The sequence below is a fragment of the Lactuca saligna genome, chromosome 5 (genome assembly GCF_052625555.1).
Source record: "Lactuca saligna cultivar CGN05327 chromosome 5, ASM5262555v1, whole genome shotgun sequence".
NCBI lineage: Eukaryota > Viridiplantae > Streptophyta > Magnoliopsida > Asterales > Asteraceae > Lactuca > Lactuca saligna.
In genome coordinates, this window is record NC_136421.1 from 173831731 (window position 1) to 173848129 (window position 16399).

At 30.9% G+C, this 16399-nt stretch overlaps 2 protein-coding genes across 4 annotated transcripts; both read left to right on the top strand.

Annotated features, from left to right (window-relative positions):
• Positions 1–2683: 2683 nt before the first annotated feature.
• LOC144997360 (cold-responsive protein kinase 1-like) lies at positions 2684–5650 on the top strand. Of its 2 annotated transcripts, XM_078957254.1 has the most exons (7): positions 2684–3023; positions 3188–3376; positions 3480–3610; positions 3687–3900; positions 3987–4218; positions 4445–4595; positions 4980–5650. In XM_078957254.1, exons 1-7 carry the CDS (start codon positions 3005–3007, stop codon positions 5376–5378), a joined length of 1335 nt encoding a protein of 444 aa, XP_078813380.1. In that variant the 5' UTR covers positions 2684–3004; the 3' UTR covers positions 5379–5650. The 2 variants fall into 2 exon arrangements, with proteins under 2 accessions (XP_078813380.1, XP_078813379.1); XM_078957253.1 differs by lacking the exon at positions 2684–3023 and having other exon boundaries at positions 3096–3376.
• Positions 5651–9258: 3608 nt separating this feature from the next.
• On the top strand, positions 9259–16004 carry LOC144997444 (villin-5-like). Of its 2 annotated transcripts, none has more exons than XM_078957353.1 (23): positions 9259–9488; positions 10041–10164; positions 10361–10460; positions 10647–10715; positions 10962–11171; positions 11250–11427; positions 11513–11645; positions 11739–11901; positions 11983–12130; positions 12236–12339; positions 12427–12582; positions 12650–12718; positions 12809–12877; positions 12959–13096; positions 13195–13323; positions 13434–13581; positions 13691–13704; positions 13786–13926; positions 14006–14131; positions 14203–14271; positions 14365–14749; positions 14833–15053; positions 15127–16004. In XM_078957353.1, the coding sequence occupies exons 2-23, from the start codon at positions 10109–10111 to the stop codon at positions 15238–15240; spliced, it is 2940 nt and encodes a 979-aa protein (XP_078813479.1). In that variant the 5' UTR covers positions 9259–9488; positions 10041–10108; the 3' UTR covers positions 15241–16004. The 2 variants fall into 2 exon arrangements, with proteins under 2 accessions (XP_078813479.1, XP_078813480.1); XM_078957354.1 differs by having other exon boundaries at positions 9259–9481.
• Positions 16005–16399: the final 395 nt, after the last annotated feature.

A 16399-nucleotide genomic window follows, 5' to 3' on the forward strand; every position in this document is an offset into this window, starting at 1 on the left:
AGAAAAACATACCCAAATTGTGAAACTGTCCCTTGTCAGTAATTCCATACCTTTTGCTGGTGTTCTGGTTAGAAGTCAAAATTACATTGATTGTTGTCATTTAGGCTTTGATTTGATTCGCACCATTTATTAAGAAATCATGCATATATTTAATGTATTCCCGATAAGATGGGTTTGATTTTTGTTTTTTTGAATGATGTAAACCTAATTATTACCTTTTTATTTGTTTCTTGGATATCAGACACCACTTAATCGGTTAAACTAATGTTTTTGTTGGTTTTTTTTATGATAATACCCTATGTTATAATGTTTTTAACTATTTCCCTGATTTTGTATTTTAAATAATACTTGAGTTCAGTTTAACTATCAGTTTCCCAATTTATGGTGAAAAGTCATTGTTTTTATGATTATTTTAGTATTTAACAGTTTCTTTGCTTTCTAGGTTGAACTATAACAACATGACTTGAGTGGAAGATGGAAGGTGGATTATATAGTGGATGGGGTAGGATTTAAAAATAGGAAAATTGTAGTAAATAGCATGCAACATATCTAACTCAGTATCATCATGCGCAATATACTTGACACTTTGACCAGTAATAGCATTGTACTTGTACTTTTCATCCATACACAACCACAAAACTACATTTTCATTGATAATAGCTTTATACATTAGATTTATACCGATAAAAACAACATACATATATAATACATACACCCCCAATATCAACAATGTTCTTTATTTGTTTTCACATTTTATGAGTATTAATAATTATAAGTAGGTTTATATTATTGGTAAAAATTGTAAGTACAATGTTATCATGTGAAGAAAATGCATGTTGCTATATGGGTAACAAAATTTAATTACCTTTTTATTCTATTACTCTTATCCACATATTGAAGTTGATATAAGCAATTTTTATTGTGGTTATTTGTCCATGTAAAATTTCCAAAAAATAGCAATGCACTTTATCCTTTGTACCATTAGAGGTAACATACTATGCTTTTTACGCATAATAGCAGTGCACTTATATTTGTTTACCTATAATAGCATTGTTAATACATTGTATAATCGATATGGAAAAAGTAGGAATGAAAGAAAGAGTATTTCAATGTGTTCTTCACTGTGATCTTATAGATTTTTTAGAAAATACCAAAAATACCCTTCGTGGGTCGTGCTTAGCACGGGCCTTAAACGTAACTAGTATATATATATATGACCAAAGTTGGCAACATACAAAAGTTTAGAGACCAAACCTATAAAATGACAATATGCAAAATTTGAAAGTGGAAATTATATTTATTCAAATTTGAAAGGGTAAAAGTGATCCTCAAATAACCCTTATAAATAGTCTTACATAAACTATAAACTACTGACAAAGTTAATAACAATACTTTTAGAAAAAGTTGCATTAACATCAACACATTGTCATAAAAAAAAAAAAAAAAAAAAAAAAAAAAAAAAAAAAAAAAGAATTTTGGAGCATCTTAAACTACTTGATAAATAAACACCATATTAGATAGTGAATACTCCTAATTTGTGGATCCACAACTACTTCATACTCATTCATTATATGTCTCACTTTGTCTAACAATCCTAAACTCTATTTTTTTACATGATAATAACTAATGCGTAAACACCAACTTATACTTGACTTGATGTATTTACACTAATCTTCAACTTAATCTGTTTGTGGGGTTTTGACTCCTTTTAGATTGTGAAACGCAAGAACACATACAATAAACAAACTCTAATCTAAATGAACAAACCTAAAATATAAATCTATACATACGTATAATCTATATTTTGTAACCTCCAAAGCTCTTGGGGTGGGAGAGATGATGGTTGGAGAGGAGATAAATGAATTAGATGGTGATTGTACTAATCGGTGTTATTGTTGTTAACCAATGAAGCTTTAGAGACATATCTGTTTAAAGCAGGGTTCTAAATAATGTGAGGCGTGACCTTAGCGATAAGGTCAAAGTTAAGTCATTACAAGCCTTGGCAAGTTATAATGTTTTTCAATGCATGACTATTTTATATAAATTAAAAAAGATAAATCATATAATTATTGAATTTTATCAAATATATCAAGTTTTAGAAGTGTTATATTAATATTTAATATCAAAAAGTTAACAAAAACTCAATTATTTTAGAACCGATCAGGAAAAAAAAAACACGACTTGAAAAAAAACTCTCATCATAACATTGAAGCGTGCCATGACATGTTTTTTAGAACCATAATTTAAAGGGTAAATATAGCTTTTAATTTGACATTTTTTTGAATATTGATTTTCTTACATATATATAGTTGAATAAAGTGACAACAGTGTGTGTGTGTTTTTTTTTTTTTTTTGAAAGAAAAATGGCATCAGTGGTCTTAGAGGCTTAAAGCCACAAATGCATCATTAAGTCGCATCGTCACAGAAATTACATTAGAACTGGCTCTTACAAGTCTCGATTCCATTTAGCATATAAATTTCGACTTTAAGCCTCTCAACTAAAAATAATAATAATAATAATAAATAAAATAACAATAATAATAAAAAATTAAGGACATTGTAAAACATAATGACAGTTTTAAAACATAATGACAGAGTTTTCATGTTATCCCAAAGTAATTTGGCCTATGCGCACACATCATAAACATTATGTTTCCTTAATATATGAACTACTACAATAATATTGTTTTTTTTCTTGTGAAAATTGTGACAACTTTTATTGAAGTATTCCAGTTAACAACATCAGAAAACTCCAAGATGATTCGCCATTCGCCACATAAATCTTTGTATTCTCCGACGAATGGATTTGACTTCGATCATCTCCAAGTTGTCATTACTCACTTGACTTTCACTTTCTTGTCTCTTCCTCAATCTCTTCTCAGGGGAAACAAAAGTCAAGTTTATATCTACAGGAGAAAACGGTTTACTCACAACACCCACCATTTTTCTTTCTGCTAACAAAGCACTGAAGATCACAATTTCTGTAAAGATTGAATAGATAGAAATGCGTCAATTACTTGAAGGTATTTATCATGATACTCTTACTCTTTTCGGTTCATTTGCAGTTGTTTCATTGGGTTTTACAGTAATTTGTCTCTGGGGCATTTACACAAACACATGGTCTGCGTAGATACAGGAAAATTGTTTCTGATTCACTTCGCATTGTTCATGTCACTTGTCGATGCAGCAATATCTCCAACATCATTATCCATTAATGAAGACACTTCATCTACGAATCACCATCGATCAGCCTTGTTCTTTTTACTTGGAGGATTAATCTTTCTCCTAAGTTTGCTGATTCTTCTGTTTATTTTCTGGAAATATATCCAACAAGAACAACTTAGAAAGTCAGGGGAGCCTGAAAACAGCTGCAAAGGTTATAATTATCTTCCAAATCTTATTTCGTTTTCATGTATTATTACTCTGTATACATTGTGTTGTCAACTACATGTATGCTAATAAAAGACTGGATTTTGTAGCTTCAAAAGATTATTACAGAGGGAATATAAAGACAATAAGCTATTTTAAATTCCAAGCATTAAAGAAGGCGACCAAGAACTTCCATGAGTGTAATTTTCTTGGAAAAGGTGGATTTGGGCCAGTCTATTTGGTATGTGTTTCTTGAATTCTTTATTACAAATTTGGATTTATTGATATATAGATACGATTTTATATGGTTTTTCTAGGGTAAACTACAAGATGGAAGACAAGTTGCTATAAAGAAACTCTCTCTAGAAAAATCACAACAAGGAGATGAAGAGTTTCTTGCAGAAGTGAAAATGATCACTAGCATACAACACAAGAACCTTGTTCGCCTTCATGGTTGTTGCTCTGAAGGATCTCAAAGGCTGCTTGTTTATGAATACATGAAGAACAAGAGTCTTGACCTCATTATTTATAGTATATGACCTAAACACTTTTCTCATAAACTGCTCTTTCTTATATTTACTTAATCTAACATCGATTATTTTGGAATTTGTGAAAAGGAAAAAGCAAAGAGTATCTAAACTGGAGCACACGATTGGAAATAATTTTGGGAATTGCACGTGGATTACAGTATCTACATGAGGGCTCACACATGCGAATTGTGCATAGAGATATCAAAGCTAGCAACATTCTTCTTGATGCTAAATTTCATCCAAGAATTGGAGATTTTGGCCTTGCTAAGTTCTTCCCAGAGGAACAATCGTATCTTAGCACCACATTTGCTGGAACATTGTAAGGCTTTAATGGGAAAATCTTTGATTTTTAAAATATTATGTGTTTTGTGAAAAGTTAGGACTTAATGGTAAAGACTCATTTCTTTGTCTTTCTTTGTTAAGTTAATCGGAGGTTGTGTCCACGTAAAGTCAAAAGGAAACAACACCTAAGTCACTTATGATAAAAGGGTTCATGTATGATTTTCTTTATTAAGGCGTTTGTATGTCTTTTTGTGATTTTGTAGAGGATATACAGCTCCTGAATATGCCATTAAAGGAGAACTATCCGAAAAGGTTGACATTTATAGTTTTGGAGTTCTGGTGCTTGAAATTATTAGCTGCAGGAAACATACTGATCTTACTTTACCATCAGAAATGCAGTACCTTCCTGAATATGTAGGCTATTTATATTTCATTTACTTTTACACATGACATGACATCACATTACATAGTCATGACATGATATGATCACACTACATCACATCACATTATATAGTCATGATATGACATAATTGGACTGAACATCACACTACATCACATCACATTATATAGTCATGATATGACATTGCATGATATGATTGGACTGATCATGACATATAACATGACATCACCATATAACATGGCATGATTGGACTAAACGTAACATGTGATGTCATGTCATGACACATGACACATGATATGACATGACTTGACTTGATGTGATTGAATTGAACTGGACAAGTTTTGTAGGATTTTTTTTTTCTAAATATTTATCATGATTTTTCTTGTGTTGTGTAATAGGCATGGAAGTTGTATGCAAGGTCAAAGATAGTTGACCTCATAGATCCAAGAATGAGGAAAGTTGGTTTTGTGGAGAAAGATGTAATGAAAACAATTCATGTGGCTTTATTATGCCTTCAAACCCAAGCAAACGTAAGGCCATCCATGTCGGAGATTGTGGCTATTTTGACTTGGAAGGGCAAAATGGTCAAAGCACCAATAAAACCAAATTTCTTTGATGGAGGGTGTCGAGTGAAGGATGAGAATGTATCTTGGGAAGCCATCTCAGATTATTACACTTCTCCTCTCGAAAGCAAATCTTACAATCTCATACAACCTCCAAACTCTGGAGAGTTCACCGAAAGTAGATCATACAACCTCATTCAACCTCCAAACTCTAGAGAATTTATAGTGAATTAAGCTCACACAATGTTTGGCTTATTTTAATCGATTTTTTGTAAAAAAAAAAAGGTTACTAGAAAGCTCTTGAAAAAAAAGATCCATTGCGATTTGGGAGGCTCTTGACTTTTAAAGCATCTCCACTACCTAACAAAGAGACATGGAATCGGCTTGAAAAACTAGTTACCAGGAAATAGAAAACGATGATTGGAGTAAAAAAAAAAAACTAGTTGAAAAACTAGTTAGGAAATGTAAAATGACATAAAAAAAGGCATATTATTCGATTTTATAAAACGAGCATGTAATATATTTTTGTTAAATTAAAGTACTAAATTAATCGTTCTTGATTATTTATGTTTAAGGGAAAAAAATAAATCAAATTTGTAATATTATTATAAAAAATGGTTGTATATAGTAATTAACTGTTATGCTCTTAGTGAATTTGTATAATTTTTGGAATATAATCAATAAAACAAACAAAATTATATTTTTATAGGTTAACTTCAAATATTTCATTTTATATATCATCAGCAATAATGATAGTTGAGTAAATGAACTTTAACATCTACACTTGTGAGATGTTTCCCATTTCTAATAAAAAAATTATTACAAGGAAAAGATTGCCGAATATTAAAAAAACATATATAATAAAATGATGAATGATTACTTTTATTTTTTAATGAGGATATATTTGAAAAAATTATAAAAAAAAAAATTATTAGCTCTTAGGAGCGTTAGTCTATTAGTTATTTAAAAAGTTAGTTTATAAACTATTTTTGTCTTGCAAAACACGAAAAAAAAAGTATCATATAAACTAGTTACAAATTGCAAAACATAACCTTAGTGTATTTCACATACATCAACTCATCAAGGGAAAAACGACCAAGTATATATATATATATATATATATATATATATATATATATATATATATATATATATATATATATATATATATATATATATATATATATAAACTAGCAATGAACTAGAAACTTACAAAAAGTTTAAAGGATTAGTTAACCAACTAATCCAAGATAAAGAACATTTATGATTCCTATTAGAAAACCATAAAAAAGAAAAATCTTTAATGAAGTCAATGATATCATTTTTCAGCATCTTCCTAGCTTAAAACACCATATTATTCCTGTATTTCCAAATGTACCAAACAGTAGTACAAAAATCGCATCAATATCATCTTTCTTTTTGGGATTGATAATAAGGTTATCCATTATGGAAAATAGACCTTGAACATATTCAACTCCAATCGATCCAATTCCAACTAATGAAATATTTCATTTCAAGTTCTAGCTGTCACCTCACACTTAACAAAAAGATGTTAAAGTTGCTCGACATGTAAATCACAAATCGGGCATAAAATCGAAGTGACATCAATCCTTCTATCCTCCAAATTAAAACGAGTAGGAAGTCTATTCAATAAAACTCTCCACCGAAGAATATTTACCTTCCTAGGTACAAAAGGATTCCACCTGATTTCTCTGGTTGCACAGAAGGAATAATTATTTTATCAATCCATCTTCTAGTATCCCCAATCGTCAAAATCTCTTCTTTCCCAATTTCCCACAACCAAAATCAGGTTTATCATTAAAAACAACTTCAGGAAGACACTTCATCAAATCTGAAAACTGTTAAAACTTAAAACATCTTTGAATTTCATGACGCCAATCCCAATTCTAGTCTCCATTACATCTTCTATCAGCAATAGATTAATCTTTATTAAGATCTAACTCATTCTTATACAATACATAATCTAATCAGCACCCTGTGAACAAAGTTTAGAATAGGAAGCAAGAATACGAGCTCAAGGTGTCTCCCCCAAATACCTAACTCGATTAAGACCACCATTCTCACCATATAACTCCTTGACAACTTTAACGCAAAGAAAATTACTATTATGTAAAAATCTCCAATACCATTTTTGAAGAAGCGCAAAATTAAAAGCCACCAAACGTCCAATCTCAAGACCACCATTCTTTTTACCCACTAGCACAATTTCCCATTGTACCCATGACATTTTATGCTTTTTATCTGCTCCTCCCAAGGAAAAAAATCACACGTAGAGATTCTAACTTCTTAGCAACAACAACTGACATAACGTACAAAGACAAGAAATATACCTAACGATCCAAATACCAACTTTATCAACATCGATCTTCCACCAATAGATAGAGTAGCAGCCTTCCAGTTTGATAATCTTTTCTGATATCTATCTATAACCACCTTCCAAGCCACCACCCTAGACATATTTTGGCCTACGAGGAGTCCTAAATAAATGAAAGGCAATTTATCTGGACGACACCCTACAACCAAATCAAAATCTTTTGACTTCCTCAAACAAAGTGCAAAACCCATAAATATTAGACCTGTGCAAATTAATCTTTAATCCTGAAACCAGAAAAAACAAATAATGAAGAACTCGAACTATATTAGTAATATTCAACCAGATCAAATCACCAAGCATGATCACATCATCTTCATAAAAGAAGATGTGAAATTATCAAATCTCCATTTAATTTACACATCATCAATCCGTTCAGGATGACAATTATCATATACAATTTATGGTTAATAGTCTAATTTCTTAAGAAAAGGGATAAATATAATAGTTACAGATTTTGTTTGGTACATTAAATTGAAAACTATATTTATAAAAATATGATTTTGTTTAGTATGTTATATTATATATAGAAAATTGAAGCTTTTAGGGTCAACAACATTTCATGCAACAAATTTACATATTTTTATCAATTTAAAAGGTAAAATGGATTTATTTATAATCTTTTTTCTATAAAATTATGCAACAAAATAGATTTTATTATTGATTTACTTATCCATAAATTGGTAATATATTAATAATAAAACGACAGTATGTATTGTAAAAAAAAATTTTAAAAAAAAATTTAATTTGAACATTTAATTTTATAAATAATACATTGGAGAAGTTGGAAAGGGGAGTACTACATTTAATTTTAAACAATTTAGATTATAGGTTGAAGTATGCTTTTGTTTGCTATTATGTTAATTAAGTAGTAATTTGGTCTAAGTATTTAACATATCTTTTGGTTTGTAGAAACAATTACTTATGGTATTGGTATTTTGGTTATGTATGTTTGTAAACATGATATTGGTTAATGGTTTTGCACTTAGACAATCACATGTAAGATGCATTATGGTGAATGGTTCATGACATATAGGTTAATGGTATTGTGGTCTAATATGTTTGAACTAATACACTTTCAGTTTTGCTTATGCCAATTTGGAAACTGGTAGTTTGGTTATGGTATTGCACATTAACAATCAAGTTTACATGGACATGCAATCAAATTGATAATTTGTTTTTTTTTCTATTACCGGTTCACACTAAAACATAACATGAAGCTTACATTAGATATCATAACCATTAAATATCCTTGTCCCAATAACATACAATCACATGGAAAATCCTTCAAAAGCTATAACAAAAGAAGACACCAAAACATAGATTTTGAGTGGGGAAGAATGGAAGAAAGGGAAAGAGAAATAGAAATAGAAAGAAACAAATGTGTGGGTCCAATTGTATAGTCTAATGTACAACTAATTAAAAAGACAAAAATACCCATGTTCTATGGTACAAAAGTGATGGGGTTAGAAGCGGAACCAATCGCGTAATTAATTAAAATCATAGGGACCAATGACATGACGTTTTCCATAATTATACTCAAAGTGCAATATGAAATTTTTTTCTAGATTTTTATATCGATTTACTTATCCATAAATTGGTAAAATATTTATGTTTTTATATGGATTTACTTATCCATAAATTGGTAAAATATTTATGTGTTAATTTGCTTAATAATGAAAATGAAAAACCCAACGGTTCTTTCTCCGTGTGTGTGGTGTGTGTTTGTATGGGTACTTTTCGAGCTTCCGTTGGTGCCAAGCACGCATGGCGATTCACCATTTCCTTCAACACCCCATTTTTCTCGCTTTCTCAGAAATTTTCTCTCTCTAGACTCCGAATCCTCTCTCTCATCTTCAATTTTGCTCTGTTTCTCGCGTTTGCAGAAGCCAGCTCATGTTTTATTCAGATTTTCGCACGTTTGGATTGGATTCACACGTTCAGGGTAATCGGTAATGTAGTAATTCATCCGAATATATTTGTGCATTTTCCGATTTTGCTTTTGCATTGTGTTAGTTTTTCATTTTCATGATATGTTCCACGAATTTGTGTAATATATACGTGACATTTATCATAATTTGCGTTGGTTTCGTGTCAATTTTGATATCGTAAGTTTGTTATGCATTTATGTGATCATGGTCACCTCGATTGACACAAACTTTGAAGATCTCCTGAAATTTTCGAAAGCTTTTCCTGAATTCTCCATTTTCATACAAACTACATAAACTCCGTTATGTAGATACAAAATTATAACTTTCGATTTCTCATGGTGATGAACAATACATTGTAAATACATCAAGTCACTTAATTAGAAGAACAATTGAAATATATGTAGATGCAATGCTTTGTTTGTTTAGAGAAACTAACTCAGCTGTAGGAACAACATGAAGTAAAGCAATCTGCAATCTTATTACTAATATTCCTGATATACACCTATAATCAAAGTATTCACAAGAACATAGTTTCATTATGTGAAGTCTAATGCATATTTATGTGGATTTCAGGTATTCTATCCCAATATTTAGGTTTTGGTGATAAAGACCCAAACTAATTGTAGCATAAAGCAGCAATCATGGCTGTTTCTATGAGAGAAGTGGATCCAGCCTTTCAAGGAGCTGGACAAAAAGCGTATCCTTTCTCTTCAACATATTTGAACTATGAACTTATTTTTCCCTACTATTACACACTTCAAATATAGTTAATTTTCTTCCAATTTAATTGAATATTGGGAGTTTCAATACGTACATAGATTACATGCTTTCAGAGTGCAGTTTTTTTTTTCTTCTTTATAAATGTTAATCTTTACATCTTCACTGACAATTAGAGGAATTGAGGTATGGAAGATTGAGAATTCTAAGCCAGTGGCTATCCCTGAGGCTTCTTATGGTAAATTTTTTACAGGGGATTCCTATATTATTTTGAAGGTGTGTTCTCTAATCTTAAACAAAGTTCATATTTTCTATCAAGAAAAGAACAGTTACATCTAAGATGCTTTTTGGCCATGTTTTCTAACAAGAAAAGAACACTTTATTTGACTTAGTAAATCATTTATTCTTGGATTACTATTTATTTGTTTATACTGAATACTGCAATTTACATCTATTCTACAGACTGTTACAAAAAAAAGTGGTGTCTTCCGCTATGACATCCATTATTGGCTAGGTAAAGATGCAACTGAGGTGAGTTTTCATCACATAACATCTTTTATCTTCAAAAAACCGATTTCTTTTCACTTTTGGGTTCAATCACATTACTTTCTTTACTTATCTTGTTTCTTGGTTTACATAAAACAATAGAAATAGCAATTGAAAACATAAAGAAGATACATGTCCTCTTTCTACAAGGTTGACCAAAAATCTTTGACTCACTAAGAGTTGACTTATACCTTTTCAATTCCATATGAACTTTTAAATTTTTGTTTACAGGATGATGCCAGCACAGCAGCCACAAAAACACTTGAACTTGATGCAGCTCTTGGAGGAAGAGCTGTTCAGTATCGTGAATTACAAGCCCATGAAACTGAAAGATTCCTTTCTCTTTTTAAACCATGTATTATACCTGAAGAATCTGAACCTCAAGAACACAAAACTCGTATGTTTGTTTGTAAAGGAAAACATGTTGTTCATGTATATGAGGCAAGTTTCTTTTTCATTGCTACTTTTCCACACATTAAACAACAACACACTCTTATAAATTATAACTTACAATTACAGGTTCCTTGTGCTCGATCCTCTCTGAATCATGAAGACATATGCATCTTGGACACTAAAAAAAAAATATTCCAGTTTAATGGTTCCAATACTTCAATACAAGAAAGAGCTAAAGCACTAGAAGTTGTGCAGTATATCAAAACCACTTACCATACTAACAAGTGTGACATAGCTACCATTGGTATGTGATTTGTGCATAAAAAAAGGAAAATTACAGAAAAGCCCTTGCAATCTCATTTCCACTTGTATATGTTTGATTTGAATAGATGATGGGAGATTAATGGCTGATGCTGAAGCTGGAGAATTCTGGGGTTTCTTTGGTGGATTTGCTCCACTTCCAAAGAAAACAGCTACAAATGATGCTCAAAGTACTCATGCTTATCCTACTCAGCTACTTTGGTAATATGTTCTTATACTTTTCTATCTCTTGATTCAACAATTAGCAAAAATTCTAAAAAAAATATATATATATATTTTTTTTCTTGTTTTAAGTATCATAAAGGGGAAAGCAATACCTGTTGCTGCTGATTCATTGACAAAGAAATTACTAGACACACACCATTGTTATCTTCTTGATTGTGGAACAGAAATTTATGTATGGGTAGGAAGAAGCACTAATCTTGAAGAAAGAAAAGCTGCAAATGGAGCTGCAGAAGTAAACATTACATCAAACTATATAAATATAAATATAAATTTCCAAGTTTCGTATTATAATACATAATGTATTGGTTTACAGGAACATTTACGTGTTCATGAAAGACCAAAATCCAACATCATTCGAATGATTGAGAATTTTGAAACAGTTTCTTTCAGATCAAAGTTTGATTCATGGCCTCCACTGAGTGATGTGGTTGCATCTGAAGATGGTAGAGGGAAGGTGGCTGGTTAGTTATTTATCCTTAAAAAAAAAAAAAAAAAAAAAAAAAAAACTTTTAGAAGTAAAAATTAATAGATTATATTAAAATTATACTTTATTGATGATTTTGTAGCGCTTCTAAAACGTAGAGGGCTTGATGTTAAGGGTCTGATTAAAACTTCTACTGAACATGAGGAGGAACCTCAACCATATATTGATTGCAGTGGAAATTTACAGGTTTTACAAATTATAACAACATATTATTTTTTATTTCTTTTTTACAAATGAAATGTTGTATTGATTAATCCTAAAATGGTTGCATAGGTGTGGCGTGTGGATGGAAAAGAAAAGAGTCTTCTTCCAGACATTGAACAATCAAAATTCTACACTGGAGATTGTTATATCTTTCAATATACATATTCTGGAGATGAACAAGAGGAATGTCTTATGGGAACATGGTTTGGAAAACAAAGTGTTAAGGTAATTCATAATTCAATTTCAATTGTCAAATTGAATGTGAGAGTAAAACCCTAATTATGTGTTGTAGGAAGACAGAGATTCAACGATGTCACTAATAACCAAAATGCTTGAATCAGTCAAGTTTTTAGCTACTCAGGTTAGTTATAATATTATATACCCCATTCATTCACATCATAATTAAATTATTATTATTATCTTTTTAGAATGTTTTTATATGGTTATGTAGGCACGTGTTTATGAAGGAGATGAACCCTTCCTTTTCTATGCAATATTTCAGAGCTTTATGGTTCTCAAGGTGAAGAAGAGAAAGAATTGTATATTTTTCTTCATTCATTTTGAAATTTTGTCTAAAATTGTAATTTCAATCAACTTTCAGGGTGGTCTTAGTAAAGGATACAAGAATTACATATCAGAAAAAGGACTACCTGATGATACTTATAGAGAAGATGGAATTGGACTCTTTAGAGTTCAAGGCTCTGGTCCTGAAAACATGCAATCAATTCAAGTTGATCCTGTATGTTCTAATCTTTACATAATATTTAAATTTTGTTTACATATACATAATATAATTTATTTATTTATTTATTTATTTTTTGTTTGTGAATGGGTCAGGTTGCAGCTTCCTTGAACTCCTCCTACTGTTTCATATTACACAAGGATACACTTGTCTTTATGTGGAATGGAAACCAGACAACTACTGAGGATCATGAACTTTCTGAGAGGCAACTGGATCTCATAAAGGCATACATTCATTCATACATACATACAGACATACATACATACATACATACATACATACATACATACATACATACATGATGTGTATTAACTTGTGATGAAAATGGTTGCAGCCTGATATGCAGACGAGAGTTCATAAAGAAGGAGCAGAATCAGACCAGTTTTGGGAAATTTTAGGAGGAAAAACCAAACATCCAAATCAAAAGATTCAAACAACTGCTGAAACTGATCCTCATTTGTTCTCATGTACATTGTCCAAAGGTTCAAATCATATTCTTATTCTCTAATCTCTATCCCACTTTTTTTTAAATAATTTTACTAACAGTTTTTTTTTTTTAATGCTTCTTGCTTCAACTTTTTCTTCTTCCAGATGACAGTTTAAAGGTATTGTATACATAATACATTATACATTCCTTGAATTTGTTAACTTCAAAAGACTGAATTTGAGGTTTTTTTTTTATGCAGCTTTATCAGATACACAACTTCAAGCAAGATGATTTATTGACAGAAGATGTATATATCATTGATGTTCTCTCAAGCATCTTTATTTGGGTAGGGCAACAAGTTGAAGCAAAAACCAAAACACAAAAATTAGCCATTGGAGAGGTATTATTTTTACTTTTTACTCACATTCTTAAATTCATTTCTATTTCAATTATATAAAATATTAAATGGAATCCGACAGAAATTTCTGGAACGCGACATTCGTCTCGAGAAATTATCTCTTCAAACTCCAATTTTCATCATAACGGAAGGAAGCGAACCACCATTCTTCACACGCTTCTTCACATGGGATTCAAAGAAAACCGGAGTAAGCGTCGTTCGTATCTTCGAATTATAAAAATTACTTTTTTTTTTTTTTTTTTTAAATATTCGTTACAGATGCATGGAAACTCATTCGAAAGGAGGCTTTCTCTGATCAAAGATGGAGGTCGTTCAACTATGAACCTTGTAAGCCACAATTTTCTAAATTTTTAATCACGTCAATTCAAAACCCTAGCTTCCAAAAACAATAATAAAACAATTGTTTTGATTTGTGATTAGAAACCGAAAAAGCGAGCACCGGTGTCATTCGGAGGAAGGTCCGGATCCGAAAAACCACAACGGTCAAGGAGTGTGTCATTCGGGTCGGACCGGCCTCGGGCAAGGGGCAGGTCTCCGGCATTTAACGCTCTCGCTTCAAAATTTGATAATCCTACTGCACAAAGAAACCTCTCAACTCCTCCGCCAGTTGTCAATAAACTTTTTCCGAAAGTCGGCGGCTCCGGCGACACCGGTGGTGGCGGTGGCGGCGGCAATCTTGACACCTCGAAACTTCCGGGCAGACTTGATACGTCCAAACTGTTTTCCAAGTCTAAAGCCATTGCTTCACTAACCGCCTCTTTTGATAAACCTACACGAGACAAACTTATGCCTCGTTCTATCAAGAGTAAGTATTTATTTATTTATTTATTTTTGAAAAAAAATAAAAAATAAAGTTTTTGAAAAATGTAAAATTGTGTTATAATGTAGCGGCGAGGTCGGAGCCAGTATCAAAAATGGAGGCAAACGCAAAGGGAACACCAATGAGTAGTAGAAAAATAGGGGGATTTGGAGTAAATAAGGAAGATGCAAATGAGAATAAGGTTGAAAAGGAAGAAGAAGAAGAAAAAGGGGGAACTTTTTACCCATATGATCGGCTTACTACATCGTCAACGGATCCTGCTCCAAATATTGATGTCGCCAAGCGAGAGGTATGTTTTAATAAAAAATATATATATATATAATTAATGTTAAGGTAAATGACTGTTTTACCCTTGCGTGTAGATGTATCTATCCTCGAGCGACTTCCGGGAGAAATTTGGAATGACGAAAGACGCGTTCTACAAGATGCCGAAATGGAAACAAAATAAGATGAAAATTTCGCTTAAGATGTTTTGAATATTATTATTTTAAAAAATCTCAAAGGAAAGAAAGAATATGAATACTTACCAATTTTATTCTACACACAAACAAACATTATCACTCTAACTGCAGTTTTTTTTTTTTTTTTTTTTTCTACAGCGAACAGAACAGGTCTTTTTTTGGTATTTTAGTCTTTTTATTAGACTGATATAAGTTTTCCATCATTTATTTATTCATTTGAACGGAAGTGTATATGGAACAAATGAGTGTAAAAACGTCATTTCATTGATAAAAGAAAAAAAATATATGTTTTCTTTTTGTAGCATTATATATGTTGTATTTGAAAAGGATAATGACAGAAGGTTTGCTTTGTAAAATAAGGTAAAGATTTATTATTTTGTGTAAAAACAATAAACATTTCTATATATATTATGTTTCTGTGTAGTGCATACCCTTTAAGTTGATCACCGAGAAGAACTTGGAAGGATTTTAGATTTTTTTTTTTTTTCATGCATAGTGAAGGAGGGTCATTTATTTTATTTGTTTTTAATTATCGCATGGTATGAGTGAATGATGATCTTTAATTTTTTTTTTTTTTTAATTATTATAGTGGAGGAGTTGCGGATGATATTGAGCAAAGATGGAGGTTTCATATGGTATTAAGTTGCATAGTGGATACGTGAACGTGAGTGGTGGTGTGGTATTTTAGTCTTAATGTTCTTATCCCATTTTGTTTTATGTTTTTGGACAAGACTAAAATTTGAAGGTTTAATCCCATTTGATTTGTTCTTTTCTTTTTAGTTTTAGTCCCTCTTGTTAAATATTATTTCAAATGATTTTGTTCTGTTCTGTTCTGTTCTGTCTTGTCCAATTTCACCTACCATATCTAAATGAATGGATGTATATTTGTGGTTGATATGATTATATATTTATATGAATCTTTTGTAAAAAGAAATGTGATTTTCTAAAAATCAAGGGATTTGTTTCAAATTTTGAAATTCATTTTGATCAACTTTAAAATAATATTTTAGAAAAAAAAAATCTTCAAAAATGTTTTAGTACAATAGAAAAATTGGGGCATTTATGAGGAAATGAAACATTGAAGGCTAAAAGCATAAAATGTACTAGTGTATGTTTTGTATTTTTACTAAAGATTCAATTGTTTCTCAACAAATCAAAAATTCAAACGACTTTG